Source organism: Pleurodeles waltl, chromosome 8, assembly GCF_031143425.1.
Source record: "Pleurodeles waltl isolate 20211129_DDA chromosome 8, aPleWal1.hap1.20221129, whole genome shotgun sequence".
Taxonomy (NCBI): domain Eukaryota; kingdom Metazoa; phylum Chordata; class Amphibia; order Caudata; family Salamandridae; genus Pleurodeles; species Pleurodeles waltl.
In genome coordinates, this window is record NC_090447.1 from 1,331,648,011 (window position 1) to 1,331,664,551 (window position 16,541).

A 16,541-nucleotide genomic window follows, 5' to 3' on the forward strand; every position below is an offset into this window, starting at 1 on the left:
TTTGGGCAATTATGGCACCAGCAAAGTTTCCGGACCTCTGCTGGATCACCCATTCGAAATGGTGAGAAAATTCCTGACTTGTTAAGCACTTTACAGTTACCTGAGAAGATTGCGGTTGTAAAATCTACCGCACATATAAGATCAAACCATTATGTATCATTGGGTAATGCCTATGTTGACCAGATTGCCAGATATTATGCACTCCATTGCGTCACCTTCTATGAAGAGTGAAGCAATGAAACTGACACCAGTGAGACAAATCAACATTTCTTGTTGTCAGTGGTTGATACCTGGCATGAGAGTGAGAGGTTGCAGGAAGAGGCTGCAGAGGAAGAACACAGAGGTTGGATAAAAGCAGGTTGTGCTCAAAGAGAGGGTGATGATGATTTCAAATGAAGGGAGAGTTGTATTACCAGATTGTTTGCTGAACTCAATGGTTAGGTATTATAATGGTCAGGTTTATCTTGGCAGAGATGTAATTATTCACATTTTTTAAACAGACATGGTACAATCCCAGATTTAGATTGGTTGCAGAAACGGTTTGTCACAGATGTGTTACATGCCAACAAATGAATGTAGGAAAAATCACAGTGGTTAATTTGAGCCACATAGGCAGATTGGGAGGTCCATTTAACAGAATGCAACTGGATTTCCCTGAGATGCCTGCCTGTGACGGACTGAAGTATGTGCTAGTCATTGTGTGTGTTTTTTCCAAGTAGATCGAGGCTTATCCAACATGTAGGAATGATAGTCTCACTGTAGCTAAGCTGCTGCTCCAGGAACTAATAGCTAGGTATGGATTCCTGAGTTCTTTGGAATCAGTTTGAGGAACTCATTTTAATAATGAGATTATAAAATTGTGTGCGGCATTGAACACTGAGCAAAAATTGCTCTGCAGTTACAGACCAGAGGCATCTGGATTGGTGGAGCAAATAATGGAACACTGAAGCTCGAATGGCAAAGGTCTGTGCCTCCACAGCATTGAAATGGCCTGATGCATTGCTACTTGTCCTGATGTGCATGCATAGCACCCCTGACTGGAAGACAGGACTGTCTCGCCATGAAATATTGATGGGCCGGGCAATGAGTCTACCAGCAGTACCTGCAGGTGCACTTGTTAACATCACAGATGACTTAGTGCTGGATTATTGCAAAGGTCTGGCTGATGTGGTTCGCTCTTTGTCTCATCAGGTTGAAGCAGCAAAAATTCAACCAGCACAAGAACAGTGCCACAGCCTGGAGGCTGGGAAGTGGGTGCTGCTTAAGAAACACGTAAGGAAGACTTTCCTAGAACCAAGGTGGACAGGTAAATTTCAAATCATCTTGGTGACAACAACAGCTGTGAAGTGTGCTGGTCTTCCAAACTGAATACATGCAAGCCGCACGCTGAAAGTTCTGTGTTGTCTTGAAAACATAGTCTGATCCGGCAGGAGCGAATGCTGATAAGGAAGGAGTTCAACTTGACCAATCGTGAGAATCGGAATTAATGACTGAAGCTGAAAACGTCCAAAGTGGTGAAGTCACAAGTAGTCTGCATGCAGATAAAGGTGCAAGCAACCTCCACACAGACAATAGTGCAGGAGAGCAAAGTCAGAATCAACTGATTCCTGCCAGAACAGCAAATGTTGTAAAAGCAGTTGTACCTGGAAAGAGAACTGTGAAAGGAGACAAATGGTCTGCAGCTGCACATGAATCGGTTGCTGATAAACTCATCAGTAACAAAAGCAGTCGAAGAGTCAAATCAGAGTGAAAATGAAGAGGGTGCTGTAAGGAGAACGAAAAGGAAAAGAGTGCCAAGTCGCAGATACTCTTCACCTGAATGGATCTATTTTGCCACAAATGAATGGGAGAGCGAGTTTAAGGCCTTTTGTTTTGACCGTGAGAATCCAGCTGAACATTCTGGAACTTGAACCTTGCCAATTGATCAACAAAGACATCACACTCTGGAAATAATGATTAGCGATCAAAAAGTTGTGTTCTATTGAAAGCAAACATTTGAACTGATTTTTGACGATATATTTTTTTTTCATGAACTCAGGAAGTTTCTTAAAGGTCGGGAATTGCTGTAAATAGTGCAAAAAACTTTGAAGATAAATGTTTGTTTTGATTTTTGTTTGTTTGTGCTTTTTAAAAATACTTTCCTTTTTTTCTTTTCTTCTCTGATTCTATATAAGCCTTGAATCCTGGACAGGGCAAACACAGTATATGTAAATATGCATGCATTGGATTGATTGTAGTGTGTATGATTGCATGCATTTTATTAAATGCTGGAATTAGTGTTTCAATGAAAAGGGACGTTCAAAACACAGCACTTCCAATGCTGAAAATGTCATCACCTGAGCAGGATAGGTTTTATAAGGATGAGGAATTGCTTAATTTAGATGTCACAAAGGGAGATTTATTTTCCAATGTGTATTATAGTTTGCTGTATGAGTATGTGAACACGACGAATGTGCATGATTGTTATGTGTGCACTTTAATTCCTTCATCCATGCAGGAAGGAATTACTTATCACAGTTTACCACTAATTTATGAGATTATTTGCAGTTTGTTATTAACACACTTGTATAACCTGGAGTATATTCAATATTTGTTTTCTAACCACAATGGTGTCTTTTCTTTTGTTCCCATTAATCAGCATTTGAGCAGCATTGCAAAGGGTAGAAACATAGACAAAGTGGGAGTGTTCTTTGAGCCTACACTGACTTTTGACACAGCATATGCACAGAGGAATAACCTGCCATGTATTCTCACAATCACACAGGTAAAAACAGAGTTCATTAACCAAATGGATGACAGAAGAAAAACAATTAAAGAAAGGATAGACATGGGTATCGTTAGTAAGAAGAAATCAATTCACATCACACGTAACACACAAGGATGCTTAGCTTTAGATTGGCAACATGTAAAAAAATGTAGAAAAGCTTTGTATATATAGGCCACAATCAAAAGCCGACAACAAATTTATAGGAATGAGTGAAATGCAGACATCTGTTCCTGTTCAAGAGTGTATGAGATTTTATGTAAAATGGACAAGAAACTTATTACAAGCTGCCGAAAAGCTGGTATGGTGCATGCTATTTAGGAGTGGCTTTGCCAAAACTTTATCAAATGGACAACATTGACAATCCCTGAGGGATTGAGATTTAAAAGGGGAGAAAGTGGTACAGGAGATATTTTTGGAATCATTATTCCATCAATGTGCGTGATCTTGAATGACATTAAGATAAGGAAGTTATCAACGCTTGTAAATAAGATGTGAACTGATTTTTCAGGTGCAGTGCTCCCAATGGATACAGAAAAGGTTGTGGCAGGGTCTGCGATTCTTCAGAATCACCTTGCATTTACATTCTTTTAGCAAAAGTGGTCAGAGTCTGCTGAGTTTTGAAATCAGAACAATGCTGCACATACATACCTGATAACATCAGGGAGATAAGGAGATACTTATCTATTCTGACAAGTCTGAAAAATGACTTAAGTAAACTAAAAGAGACTAATGTTTGGGAGACAGCAGGTTAAGGAAGTACTAAGGTAGGATCTTGGTTTGTTATCTTCGGAATGGTTTTGTAACGATGATCCTGAAACCTTTACAGATTGTGACAGTGTGCATGATTTGTGCACTTGGATTTTACAAGGCTTATAATTTCTGGAGAAAGCAAAGAATTAACAGAAGAGGGGAGAAATGGAAATGGAGGATATGAGAAATAAGTATTATCAGACAATAGAAATAATCGATGACTACTGCAAACCTAGATTATGCGTTATCTATGCGTTATCAAACTACAAGGTTTTGATTTGTCTTATTGCAAATGAGAATAGTTCTTAAGGCATAAATTGCCATTAGAGGAGGGATTGAGAAAGATTAAGTTTTAATAATAAATTAGTTGCATAGAGTAGCATATAGCAGCTCATAAATAGGTAGTTTCAAAGGCCTAACAGAGAAAATAATGTTGAAATGGAAATGTGCACATTCGAATTATAGTGAGCCTTTTGGCCACCATTCATATTTCGGAACCACGTTTAACACGCAAACATTGTGTATTTATAAATCTGTGAATTATTAGTGAATATTGACATGAAAGTATTGTTTTTAAGTAGAAACAGTAGAAATGGAATGTATTATGAGTAATTAATACGAATTAAAACACATATTGAATTGAATGATTTTCATAACGTGAAGAAAACAAATACACGTTTAAAATTGTTTTGACATAACATGAATATTATTTGAAATTAAGTAATTTGCTTTGCATATTTGATGTGAATTGTGAGGTGTGCAATAGGTTTATTAATGTATTAATTATATTAATGTGCATTAGGCTTTTTTTTGGCTTGACTAGGCCTGGGAAGAAAATTCATTTTGTGAGCAGTAATAAAAAAATCACTTGTTTATTTTGTCCCCTCTGAACTGAATTCTATGTAATGTTGAATGTTCTATTGTATTGCAGGAGAAGAACATGTTTCAAGTTTAGTAGGTGTAACAAAATGTGTTCTAGCTGTTGAACCGGACAGGAAATCTGTAGTGTTCATGTGAAAGAATATTTGTTTAGTTTACAGTGGATTGTATGAAAGGAACTGCAAGTAGCTAATTATTAGAAAATGTAATATTTCAGCAGAATTGGATCTCATTCAGTTGGCAACAGTTGAGAAGATTCTTAAGTGTCAGAAATTAGTGGTGCCATCTACAATGATTGGATGCTAAAATCAAAGCCCAGAATGTGCGCACCTAAAGAACCAATGAATGAATTGTGTGTATTTTCATTAGTGAAGAACATTGAAACTGAAGTCAGTCCATTTTGAGATCTTCTTAGTCAGTTCCATGCCTGTTTAAGTCTGCTCTCACATAACGTCTCTAAGTTCCCTGATGAGTTTTCTCATCATAGTCTAAAGTGCCCTATTCTGTTATGTGATTCAGTATTAATAGGTTCAACTAATTCTGAACTGCTGATTTGTCCTGTGTTCTGCACTATCCTGATGCTGCTGTCATCTGACTCTGGAAGAAGGTGACTGTTCCTGGGGAATCATCCTGTCTGCTGTCCCATTAGGAGAGGTGTAACTAAATGTTGTTTCTTGTTTCCTTCTAGCGTAGTCACGTACACCAGCGTATTTTTTGAGTTAGTTGCCCTAGTTCGATGTTCTCCAAATTATTTTTGCCTTTCTTTTATTTTGCTTTTGCCTGCATGTGTCAGCCTGTTCCCATGCCTGCAAGTCCCAATTTTGGTTAGTATTAGGAATGGCCCAGCTTTGAAATTGCTTGTTAAGACTTTATTTTGCTAATTTACTGATTTAAAGCATCATCTGCTTTGAAATCTGGTAATAATGTTCATATTGTTTTGTTGCAAATCTATATTATTCTTTTGGCGTGTCTAAACTTATTGATGTTTAGTAGGTTAAATCTCTTCAGACTTTTTGGTCAGCCTATGGTATATTTGGTATATGGTATCTATAACTTTGTTTTGCACACTATTTATGTGACATTGATTTTAGGATTGTAATAAGGCATTGAAACTTTACTCAGTTTGGAGTTGGAGTTTGGAGTTGATATAGGGCCTCATTATGACCCTGGCGGGCGGCGGAGGCCGCCCGCCAGGATGCCGCCCTCCAAAATACCGCGCCGCGGTCAAAAGACCGCGGCGGGTATTACAAGTTTTCCCCTGGGCTGGCGGGCGGTTGCTGAAAAACCGCCCGCCAGCCCAGGGGAAAACGACCTTCCCACGAGGATGCCGGCTCGTAATCGAGCCGGCGGAGTGGGAAGGTGCGACGGGTGCAGTGGCACCCGTCGCGTATTTCAGTGTCTGCAAGGCAGACACTGAAATACTTTGCGGGGCCCTCTTACGGGGGCCCCTGCCGTGCCCATGCCATTGGCATGGGCACGGCAGGGGCCCCCAGGGGCCCCGCGACCCCCCCTACCGCCATCCTGTTCATGGCGGCTTTCCCGCCATGAACAGGATGGCGGTAGGGGGGGTCAGAATCCTCATGGCTGCGGAGCGCGCTCCGCAGCCATGGAGGATTCACACGAGCAGCGGAAAGTCAGCGGGAGACCGCTGACTTTCCGCTTCTGACCGCGGCTGAACCGCCGCGGTCAGAATGCTCGTTGGAGCACCGCCAGCCTGTTGGCGGTGCTCCCGTGGTCGGTGGCCGCCAGGGTCAGAATGACCCTCCTAGTGTCTAAATTGTTATGGTGTTTAGTATTGTTTGTGATGTAATGTTTTTAGTTTGTGTTTGAATAATTCGGACTACTACTCTCTTCGCAATGTCCAAAGATCCAATCGACCTCAAAGGGTGAGATTGGTGATGGTGTCTCACTCAACCCCGAGTGCTGGTGGATGTTGAGCCCAGAGCCGGAGAGTAGGAATTTTTCAGGGCCCCCAATGCTCCAGCAGAAGTGTGTCACTTCTTGAGCCTAATTTCTGCAAGTGCTGTTCCTTTTTAGACCATTCTCTTTAGACCACGCATGGGCTTGTTTAGGGGTACCTCAGAATGGGTATTATAATATTTTTATGCCTTTGACTAGAGTGCACTGAAAACAAATACATTCTTTTTATTTGTATCTTCAGTGGCTTCCATTGGAGTGATAGACAATATATGTGCCACTAAAGATACTGTCCTCCTCATTTTGTGAAGGAAGAAATGCAGCAAAGTTTTTTTTTTTTATTCCGCAGCAGTAGAAGAAAATTAATATTTTGTGCACTAGAGCCGCTGTATATATTACACATCTCAGGTCGTCGTGCTAGGAGTGAATGGCTCATCCCCTCCAGTATTTTTTATTTAAGTTTTGATACTTAATGGGTTTCGTTTGTTCCCATTAGAGAGCTACAAGTACTAAATAAGATAGCAAAAAAAATGGTGTTGTTTACATATGACAGCTTGACAGCTCAGGGGCAGGTAGTGGAAGTGAGGGTGAATGTAGCACCGTTTCAGCTAATGGCAGTAGGTGACAGGGTGTCATGCATGTACCTCAACAGACCAGTTTGAACACTTAAGCTGACTTGCCTTTCCCGTGTCGTATAGTAGGACTCACACTCGGCAAGAGCATAAGGCAAGCCTCTTAGGGTGACCTTTGTCAGTTTATCCTCAGAAATAGTGCCATTAGTGAAGCTGCGAAGCTATACTGTTCTGAGATACCCCTGTTATTTTTTCTGGAGTCTGACTCTGAATGTTGATTTAGATGAGTAGTGAACACCGCAGGGGTAGCTGCAGTACTGATGATAAGCACCGCACCACGACCATAGCTGCCAGGGTTTCACACTGCTTATGAGTGACATTTCCATTGTTTCAGTGTACTTATGTGTGACATTCCACACTATTTTTTATTCTATATGTAATGCAATTTCAAAATAATTACTTGTATAGTCACAATGCTTTTTCAGTCGCAGACTGGGACCTATTAGCACTATAAATATTGAAGTCACTATTCCTCACTGCACCAAACAAGATGCAATTCTGTTTTATTTCTGTTAACACATACCCACACATCTGCAGAGATGGCATTAACCAAGTGAGGTTTCACAAAGTAAAAGACTGCATTTTCCACCTATGCTGTTTTATGAAACTGTAATTGTTTGCTTATTTTATAACCGTTTATCATATGCTGTCTTTAATACAATTTAAAAAATCACTTGCGTATTCACTGTTCCTTCTGTCACTGTCGGGAACCTCGTAGCACTATAAATACAGAAGTCAGTAACACAAGCAATTCTGGAATGCCACAGTTGTGTTGAAGTTATTTGTTGACCAAATGGACAAGATTTCAGACTTTGATCTATTAATTGCTTTTTCCTGCCCATGTCAAAGTGTTACTTGTTGTCACACTTAAGGCATGTTGCACGCAGGCACATCCCTGGCTACTTGCCTCCATTTTGTTATGTTTTTATGCCGGCATACTTTATTTTTTACTTTTAATTTACTGTTCTAAAATGACAGTCTGGCATGTTAGAATAGTAAATTAAAAGTGAAAAATGGCCACGGTGTGTTTCAACCCATTTAAAAACTTGTGTCCCAGTGCATGCATACATTTCAGCAGCTTTCATTGAATGGCTTTTCTGTAACTGAAAATGTATTCCAAGATGTCAGGGCATGCATACACACACCTTATGACGTACTGGTCGCCATTTTGGCGTGTTACTGTCAATTTAAAAAAGCATTGTGACTATACAGCAGCCTTTTCAAGCCAAGACTTACTGCCTTTGGTTCTTTTAAATCTTAATTGACATGTTTTTATCGATCTGTCATTTTCCACAGATTTATTGTAAAAAATTTGCAAGACTATTAATTGTGCTTAACTGTTGTCAGTCTTTCCGGAGTGGGTCAGTCAGTCTGTCCCATTTTAGGTCTCGCTAGACAGCGCTTGCACTGTCTCTTTGAGACATGTGTATACTTTGTGGGTTTACTGCCCAACCATTGCCTTTTTATTTATTCTTTCCATTGTCCTGTGACAATGCTTACTTGCTAGTGGTGAATAATTTGTCTTTGTCCCTCCTTTTTGTGTTTTGTTTCCTTCCACTCAGCACAGGCCAAGTACTGTATCTCTATGCTTTGGTTATTTAACTGTTCGTTTTATGGGACTATTTTTTTCTTGCTCTCCTGCTCGTTTTACTGTTTGCCTATCTTCGGTGGTTGTGTGCGTTTGCTCCTAGTACCGTTTCTATGGGCATTCAAAAACTGAGGGAAAACGTCAGACGTGGTTTTCTGAGGGCTGTTTACTTTTCTTTCTCTGACTTCAAAGCGGGAAGATTTGCGGGTCATGGAGATTGTTTGTGTCTGATCCCAGTATCTTTCACCAGTTGCTCCATTCATTTTAGTCCCTTTTTTGTTTCTTAAACCACAAAGCCTACTATTTAATGGCACACAGGGACGTGCTCCTGCAGAGAATGACACGTTATGCTATTACACATGCAGAAAATATAAAAATGCATGTTTTACATTTTACAAATTTGCTTACTGAAGTGTTCAATTTGCCAACTAATTCAAAACAGCTGTCGGACTCTCCCGTACAAATGCTATTCCGAAATGGCCAAAATACTTCTGTATAAACGAGAGCGCAATGCATGTGTTGTCCTTCTTTTATTTCAATGCAAGGATCAACAGTGCTGCTCTCTATGGAAATCTGGTGTTGCAGCAGATATGCTAATATGAGAATATTTTAATGATTTGCGTATACATACTAATGAGAAACAATGAGATTTAAAAACTAATAGTCATAATAATGTGTAGTGTGAAAAATTTGCCCATAGGGTGTGGTCACCATCTGTGATAACAGTACTACAATAATGTGGAATTTGTTTGGAATATGTAATAATATGCCATAACTGATGATATACCTTATGTTTTATGATGCTTCGTATCCTTAACTTAGCCAAACTAGAGGCCTGGTCGGCGCTGTGCCTTACTTGCTTAAACGTGGAGACGCGATGAGCCGCACAGGATTGAAGCTGGAGAAAAGGACCTTGAACTGTACAGAGTTCAGAGATGAGCTCTGCTAGAAATTTCTGCAAACTCACCAGCGTACAGGAGACGATCAGAACTAACTGATACAATTATGTGTAGAGTAGGCTAAATGTACTTTCACAGGACTCGAACAATGGAACCACTGACTAAAAGCTATGGGCAACAATTTTGTTACCTGAAGAGCTGGATGATGTTCTCATCGATGGAGAGACCAATCATGTTACTGGAACTTGATGGTTGTCTAGACGCAGACGAGTGGTAAACAAAAACTATAGGTTAGAGTGATAACCCCAGATAAGGTCGACCAATTAGCAAATTGTGGGACGGACTGAGAGACCCTAAAAAAAAGTCATGACACGAGAAGAAAAATCAGAGTGGAGAGGCGAAAGTTGATGACGTCAGGAGACGCTGTCCGAAGTGCTGAAATTTAGGCTTGCTCCTTGTGAGCCCGATCCTTGCTGATGACTGATGACCTGGAGACGAAGACTAACTCGGTGCTGATCTATCTCGGATAGGTAGCTATAAATGATTGACTGAATAATGTGCTTTTCCTTCTAGGCACCAACTGCGCTGTTTAAAATTGTTTTTCTCTTGGTTAGTCGTTTTCACAAATTAATGATTTTTGACTAAATTGTTTTTAGCAGGAAGACCCACATGCTGATGCTAATCAGAGTTAGGTAGGCTGAAAAGGGTGACTTTGACTGACTGACTGACTTGCATTGCTGAATTAATCAATGTTACAAAAATTGCAAATTTACTTTGATGTTGCTTTGATCATTAATAAAATCTTGTTGAATTATTGCTCATGATGCTAAAAAGGTTTGATTAACCATGGATTTATTGAAATAAAGGTTTGATTAGAGTTGTAACTAATAGGGAATAAAACAAACTAACCTTCTTGAGTGATGGTCTTATCATTTTTAGACTAGGTTATTGGTGTTATATGTTTGGTTGGAATTATTGTTGATTTTACTCTGGTCACCACTTAACTAGGATACTCTGTGCGATCCAAAAGATTCATCAACCTATACGCGTCCCCTTGTAAGTTCACTTACTAAGGACAGGGCGCGCTAGCACTGGTGACCCGGGCATCCATTTAATTTTTAGTGGCTTCTGCTGGATCGGACAATGAAGCTGGTTTTATTTATTATTGCTTTCAGTGTCACCTTTGCTGCTTTTCAATTGTTATTCTTTGCCCTGCCCCCTCTTCAGTGGGGTGACGATGTACTAGCAACTCTGTGTTAATTAGTTAACTCAGCTGTGCTGCTACTGCTGCACTTAGGAAATCAGTTTGCACCAGTTGTACTAACAGCTCCCCTTAACTGCTTGCACTAACCGCTCTCTTCATCCAAACCATAACCCCCTAGACATGATCCTGTAGCCTCTTTATGCAACTGAAACCCAACTGCTCCACCTGTAGGATAGTATGTGATGAACAGGATCTGGATTGTTGAGATATTCTTGTTCTTGTATTCTGAATATGTCTACAATTCTTATTCTATCCAACAGTTAAAGCCAATCAGAGTGTGATTATTTGCTTTTGTTTCTGTTTATAGTAAAAAATCATTATAAATTCCAAGCTTGAATGATAGTTTCTAACAGCTAGGTGATCGATTAACGCTGCTGCCTGCTATGATTGGGTGACGACAGGCAATCGAAGCAGTGCTGCTGTTTGCCTCCTGAATTCACATCATTGTGACTGGTTGCAGTGAGAGCCAATAAAGAACTGTCAGCGAGACTAGTCGCATGCATTATGACAGCAACCAATAGCAGCCTAGTTGCACAGCGTAGGGGGCTACTCATGCAGGGTTGGTAGGTTTAGATTGATTATTTAAGTAGAGAACACTACACTAAATTTAGTGCAGTTAATCTCTGTATTTGTTAATAAAAACAGGAATTAAAATGAAATCCATTCACCATTACATCATTCAGTGATGCAGCCCAGTGTCTTCCCTTGAATACAATACCCACAGCGTCTGAGCCATTTCCTTTTGAGAATAGAGCATTTGGCATCAAAAAGCACCAGCAACATTGAAACCCCTTAAAAGTGGTGTCAATGGCAAACCAACTACCAAACAATGCTAAGGGACTCTGAAACAGGCTGACTGACTCTTTGGCCGAGATCTGTGTTTTTATGTTTTCTTTCTTTAGGTTTTATATCCAGTGACACTTCTGCTATTCATGGACACATCTTGTAACCTATACAAAGAAACGGGGCATGGCCCCCGCACTTTTCCAATGGATCACTGCTGAATGCTGAACTTTACTCATTTTAATTAGAGCATGCTTCTTTTCTGTTAATTATACATTAAATTAGTGAGTTGCGACTTCAGCTCTTGTTTCTAAACCATGTGCCTTAAATAGTTAAAATTAAAAATTCCCTAGGAATGCATTTCACCCATTCCTTACCATTGACTTTGTTTTTTTGTAACCCACATTTGCTTGCCTTCTATTTGCTGGCTTTATTTGTTTTAGGCTGTTCAGCTTGAGTTCGGCCCTTTCCTTGCCCAAAACGTATTTACTGTATTCTTCCACCAGTACTGGATGTCTGTAAATAGGCCTTTACATCTTGTTCTTATCAGGTCACATTTGCTCTGTTTGGTTTTATTGATATACACAAATGCAATAACATTGCTGACTTCTATAGCTCTCAGATTGCCTAGACCTATTGGCTTTGCCAATGCTTGTTTTAAAGGTGCAGGAAGTTTATATTTAATGGGGAAAAAACTTAGTGATTTTTCCGTGTAAATTTAATGCACAATATCTGAGCGAAGGACTTTCCCGTTGTTTTCAATTACACATTTGTTCTGTTTGATGCCACTCGAAAGGCTCATAAGCGGTAACCTAGCAGTAGAGGCAGCAAATGCATTGTGCTCTTTCTATTTACAAATGGACACCATGTTTCTTGCAGGCGAACATTCTGTCTCGAGAGCTGAACCCTTATTGGAGAGATGGTGGTACAGGGCTGCCGCCAGAGGAGGGTGATGCAGCACCAGCTAAAAGAGGTAAAGACACTTTCATCATTTTATCCACGTCAACAGCTTGAGAATGTATTTTCCCACCTCTGATGCTCCTGTTTGTAAGTCGCTTGTTTGCTTTAGATAACGGTTTACCACATTTCGTAGGTACAAACGCTTCTCCATTAAAGCAACAAGACATCGTGTAGCCCGTTAGCACGAACATATATAACCAAACCACTAGAAGTAAAGTGCTTGACTCCTCCCAGTTTTACGCTGATGACTGACAGGTGCAATGTGCGTAATTGAGGTGCAACGTGTTTACACTGATGAGACTGCTAATTCCACTCTACCTATAATTTATCTCTTCGAATGTTTTGACCTTCCTTTCTTTCTCATTGGCTTCCTAATCTTCTGTTTTGAAACTAATTAAAGTAAAGTAAGATTCTGCTAGGAAAAGATAAATTGTCTGAACTCATGTGGTTCCTTTCATTCCATTACCCAAATTACAGCTTTAAAATATTCAGCTACTAAAAGATGTGATTCACATTTAGATGAAGTACTGGGAGGTGGCGGGATGAAAGAAATTGAATGAGTTAGTGAAGCAAATGAGAAAATCACAGAGATAGAAATATGTTCTAGGAAGATAGATTTGGCCTGTTTTACTATAAAATCTGGTATTTCATACTTCTTTTCGCTGTTTGCAGGATGACCTATTTAATAATCCACTTGAAGTATTTAAAGATTACACTTAACACCGCGTGGACCCTCTCACAATACACGATTATTTCCATGTATTTCCTGATCACGAGCTTTTCCGGTGGGGTGGGGGGGTTATAACTCAGTAGCTCTGGTTGCACATATTGATTTTAGATCTGGCCTAGAAATTGCTTTTGGGCTTTCGCCACTTTCTGTAGCCTCAAAATATCACCATCCATTGGTGCGCCCACCTGTCATGAACATTTTGTTACATACAGACACAGCATAAACCTGGGGCAGTGGTTCACCCTTTGCCGGCTTTCTTGCTCTGTGAATGATGGTATTTTTCCTGATCAAAAAGAAGTGCAGTTCTGTGCCAGAGCTAATAGTGGGCTAATGTGTTTTCTCTCCATACTGCACACTTTTCTTTATTTTATTTTTAGTCATCCTGCAGTTTTCAACTATGCCTGCAGGATATAGTAATTTAAAGCCTGTGGTGAATTTTCATTGCCCCAATAAGAATCATATTTTCTATGGATTTGCCTTACAACTAACAAGAATTCTATCCCTGTTATAAATACACTTGCCTGCTGGGAAGCACTCGTACTGTTCCAATAAATGAATATGTATTTTTTCAATTTAAATATTTATTGGACACATATTGCTACCACACGTAGGCATGGACATGTTTTTTCTTTTCATGAAATATGCTTTCAGTAGAAGATAATAAAAAAATAACCATTGTGCCAACTTGCCAACGTACTTAAATCAGTATTCAGCTGACATTACACATTTCAGAGAAACAGTTTTTCTGTGTTCTGTTATTAAATATTTGTCTTCCTTTAAGTGGTAAAGTAAACAAAAAATAAATAAAACCGAAACGAGCGTTCTCTGACCACTAAATAATGCAGCTAGTTGGAGTTACTGCCTACTCCCCCGTCTAGTCAGGTCGAAGAACACATAATTATGGAGAGCTAAAAACTAAGAAAAAGCACAGCCAGGCACCACAGGCCTACCATTTCCCAAGTCTACACAGCCTTTCCCAATTGAAACAAACATTCGGTGCCTTCGACTTGGGTCTTTAGCGCTGGAGTGGGCCTTTAATGGCTGTATAGCCTAGCTACGGCGGGCTATAAGGCTATTAGAACATTCTGCCACTAGAGAGCAAAATGTTCTAGCAAATAAAACAAAGGCCTCATGGAGCCAGAAGGGGATTAAAATCTCCTCGGTCTCCGTGAGACCTTTACAGCTGTTGCTGTGAAACAAGCATCAGAATGTTGGAGCTCCAGATTTCTACCAGCCATTAGAGATCCGGAGGACTCCATTGTCTTCAATGGAGCTTCCAACATTCCAGTGTTCCAATCAACCAAGGTTAATTGGTCTCAAATACCCTTAACCCTTAATTAAGAATCATGGTATCAATTCAGTGTCACAGATAGCTAAATATAAAGCCACATAATTGTAACAAAAGAGGCAACTCAGGCAACACATTTGGTAAAATTATGGATACAAATATAGTAGTACAGGGATGTTGACTGATTAATATATATATATATATATATATATATATATATATATATAGTGTGTGCGTGCTTTTGTGATTCTGTTTAGGTGGTAGGGTTCATGGTTAAAAGAAGAAACAATAAGTTGTGCATTTGCTATGCACTGCTTATGTCCTCACATATAACCTCACATATTAAATCACTTTTAACACGTTTTGTGATATCATTGATTATATCACTGATGACATCTAAAATGGCACCTCTGTGCATGGTGAGTGTGCAAGTTATAATTCATTTAATTATAACCAGTGAATGTCATTTTTAGGTTTACAACATCACGTTAACTTACATTTTCACTTAACTATAACATCCCCTAAACCATTGTTTTTCTCATTGAATCTGAGAAGCCTTGTCCCAGTGTAAAACAGCATCATACATAACATAGTTTATATTCACAACACAGCTCACTATACAAAGTATAGTGAGAAAGTCAAAGAATAAGCAAATCCATGAAGACATCCCTGTAATCAATAAAAACCTAAATACCTTATAATGTTAGCAAACACATTCATCTTTGATTCGAGTCTTGCAACTTGAACTCATTATTACCTCTATGTGAATGCTCTTTTATTTGATCTTAAATGCTCTCTTTATTGGCTTAAACTAACACATTTTGGTTATTTCGAATCACTACTATAGTGTATTGCCTCTATCATCTGTCTGTCTTAATGTTTGTTCTGATTGCAAGCTTACCCACATGTGGGTAAAACAACTATTTGAAGATCTGAGTCAATATAAGGCAGCAAACTGATCTTCCATAACATTGTCCAAGCATGGGGGTTGCTATCAGGGACCTTAAATGTAGGCCAAGCTCAAGTTCCTATCTAAATAGTCAGTTCCCCAGAGGACCTTGTACATCATCCCTGACTGTTGGTTCTCACCAACACCACATTGCCCTATAGCGATGGAGCAAAGCATCCTCAGTACCCCCAATAAAAAGGAATTGGGAATTTCTGTTGTTAGCCATTGACCCTGGATGGGAGTTCTCGCCTAGCATAATCCCAAATCACATGTAACTGTTGCAAGAACCACAAGATTGGTGAGGGGGAGAGGAACAATTTGTTTGAGATGTTTGGCTGGAGCAACCACTGATTGAAACTGAAGTGTGTGCATAGAGTTCTTAAACTCAAACCTGAGGACTCTAGAAGCTGAAAATGTAACATACCAAGGGACTGTGGTGGAAAGGTGTGCAAAGGACGACAAAGACAAAGAGACCCTGTAACGAGACAGGAACATTGGAAAAATAATATGAAGTACTTCCTCGAGGGTCTTACCCAAAGCCCTCACGTCAGCCTCTATCATTTATAAATATAGACATGGAAAGCAGCAGTCTCAGCGGAATGCAGGGCATCCGCTTCAAGGGCTGACATAAAAAAGAGTGGAACATGAGTGTTGGAGAGGGAAGGGGAGTAGCAAAATAATCTTCTTTATTGTTGATGGGGTAGGGGTGGGGTGGAGAGCGGGGAATAAGTAGCTAATGGGGCTCTATATCAGATAATGTGGTTCTGTTGTCATTTAATTTAACAAGACTCTAAGTACATCTGTGCTGCTTTTAACCTTAGTTCATTGAGTAGGTTCTGCCTTCTGGGACTCAATGTGTATTTCCTGCAAAATACTGCATTGTCTTAGCAAGGATTGTAAATGTAATCTACTCATGGTGTCACCTTGATCAATGACTGTTTTTTAAGTGTTTTCCTAGCATTAGGAGGTAGCCTCTAGAGAACATGCAAAGGTTGAGCTGTGCACTATTATGGATAATGCTATGAATAAATGGATATAGTGTGACACATGAATACTCTGATAAACCAGTAATGGTTTACCTAGGATATTTCTAACTTCTCCGATTTCTGAAGCATTTGCGTCATCCAGTAGGATA

General features: G+C 39.6%; 1 protein-coding gene across 1 annotated transcript in view; it reads left to right on the forward strand.

Moving 5' to 3' along the window:
* The window catches only part of CWF19L2 (CWF19 like cell cycle control factor 2), an 860,723-nt gene that overhangs the window by 181,151 nt on the left and 663,031 nt on the right, over positions 1-16,541 (forward strand). The window contains exon 6 of the mRNA XM_069202341.1: positions 12,359-12,452. Within this exon, the coding sequence (XP_069058442.1) occupies positions 12,359-12,452 (94 nt within the window). The remainder of the gene's footprint in view (positions 1-12,358; positions 12,453-16,541) is intronic.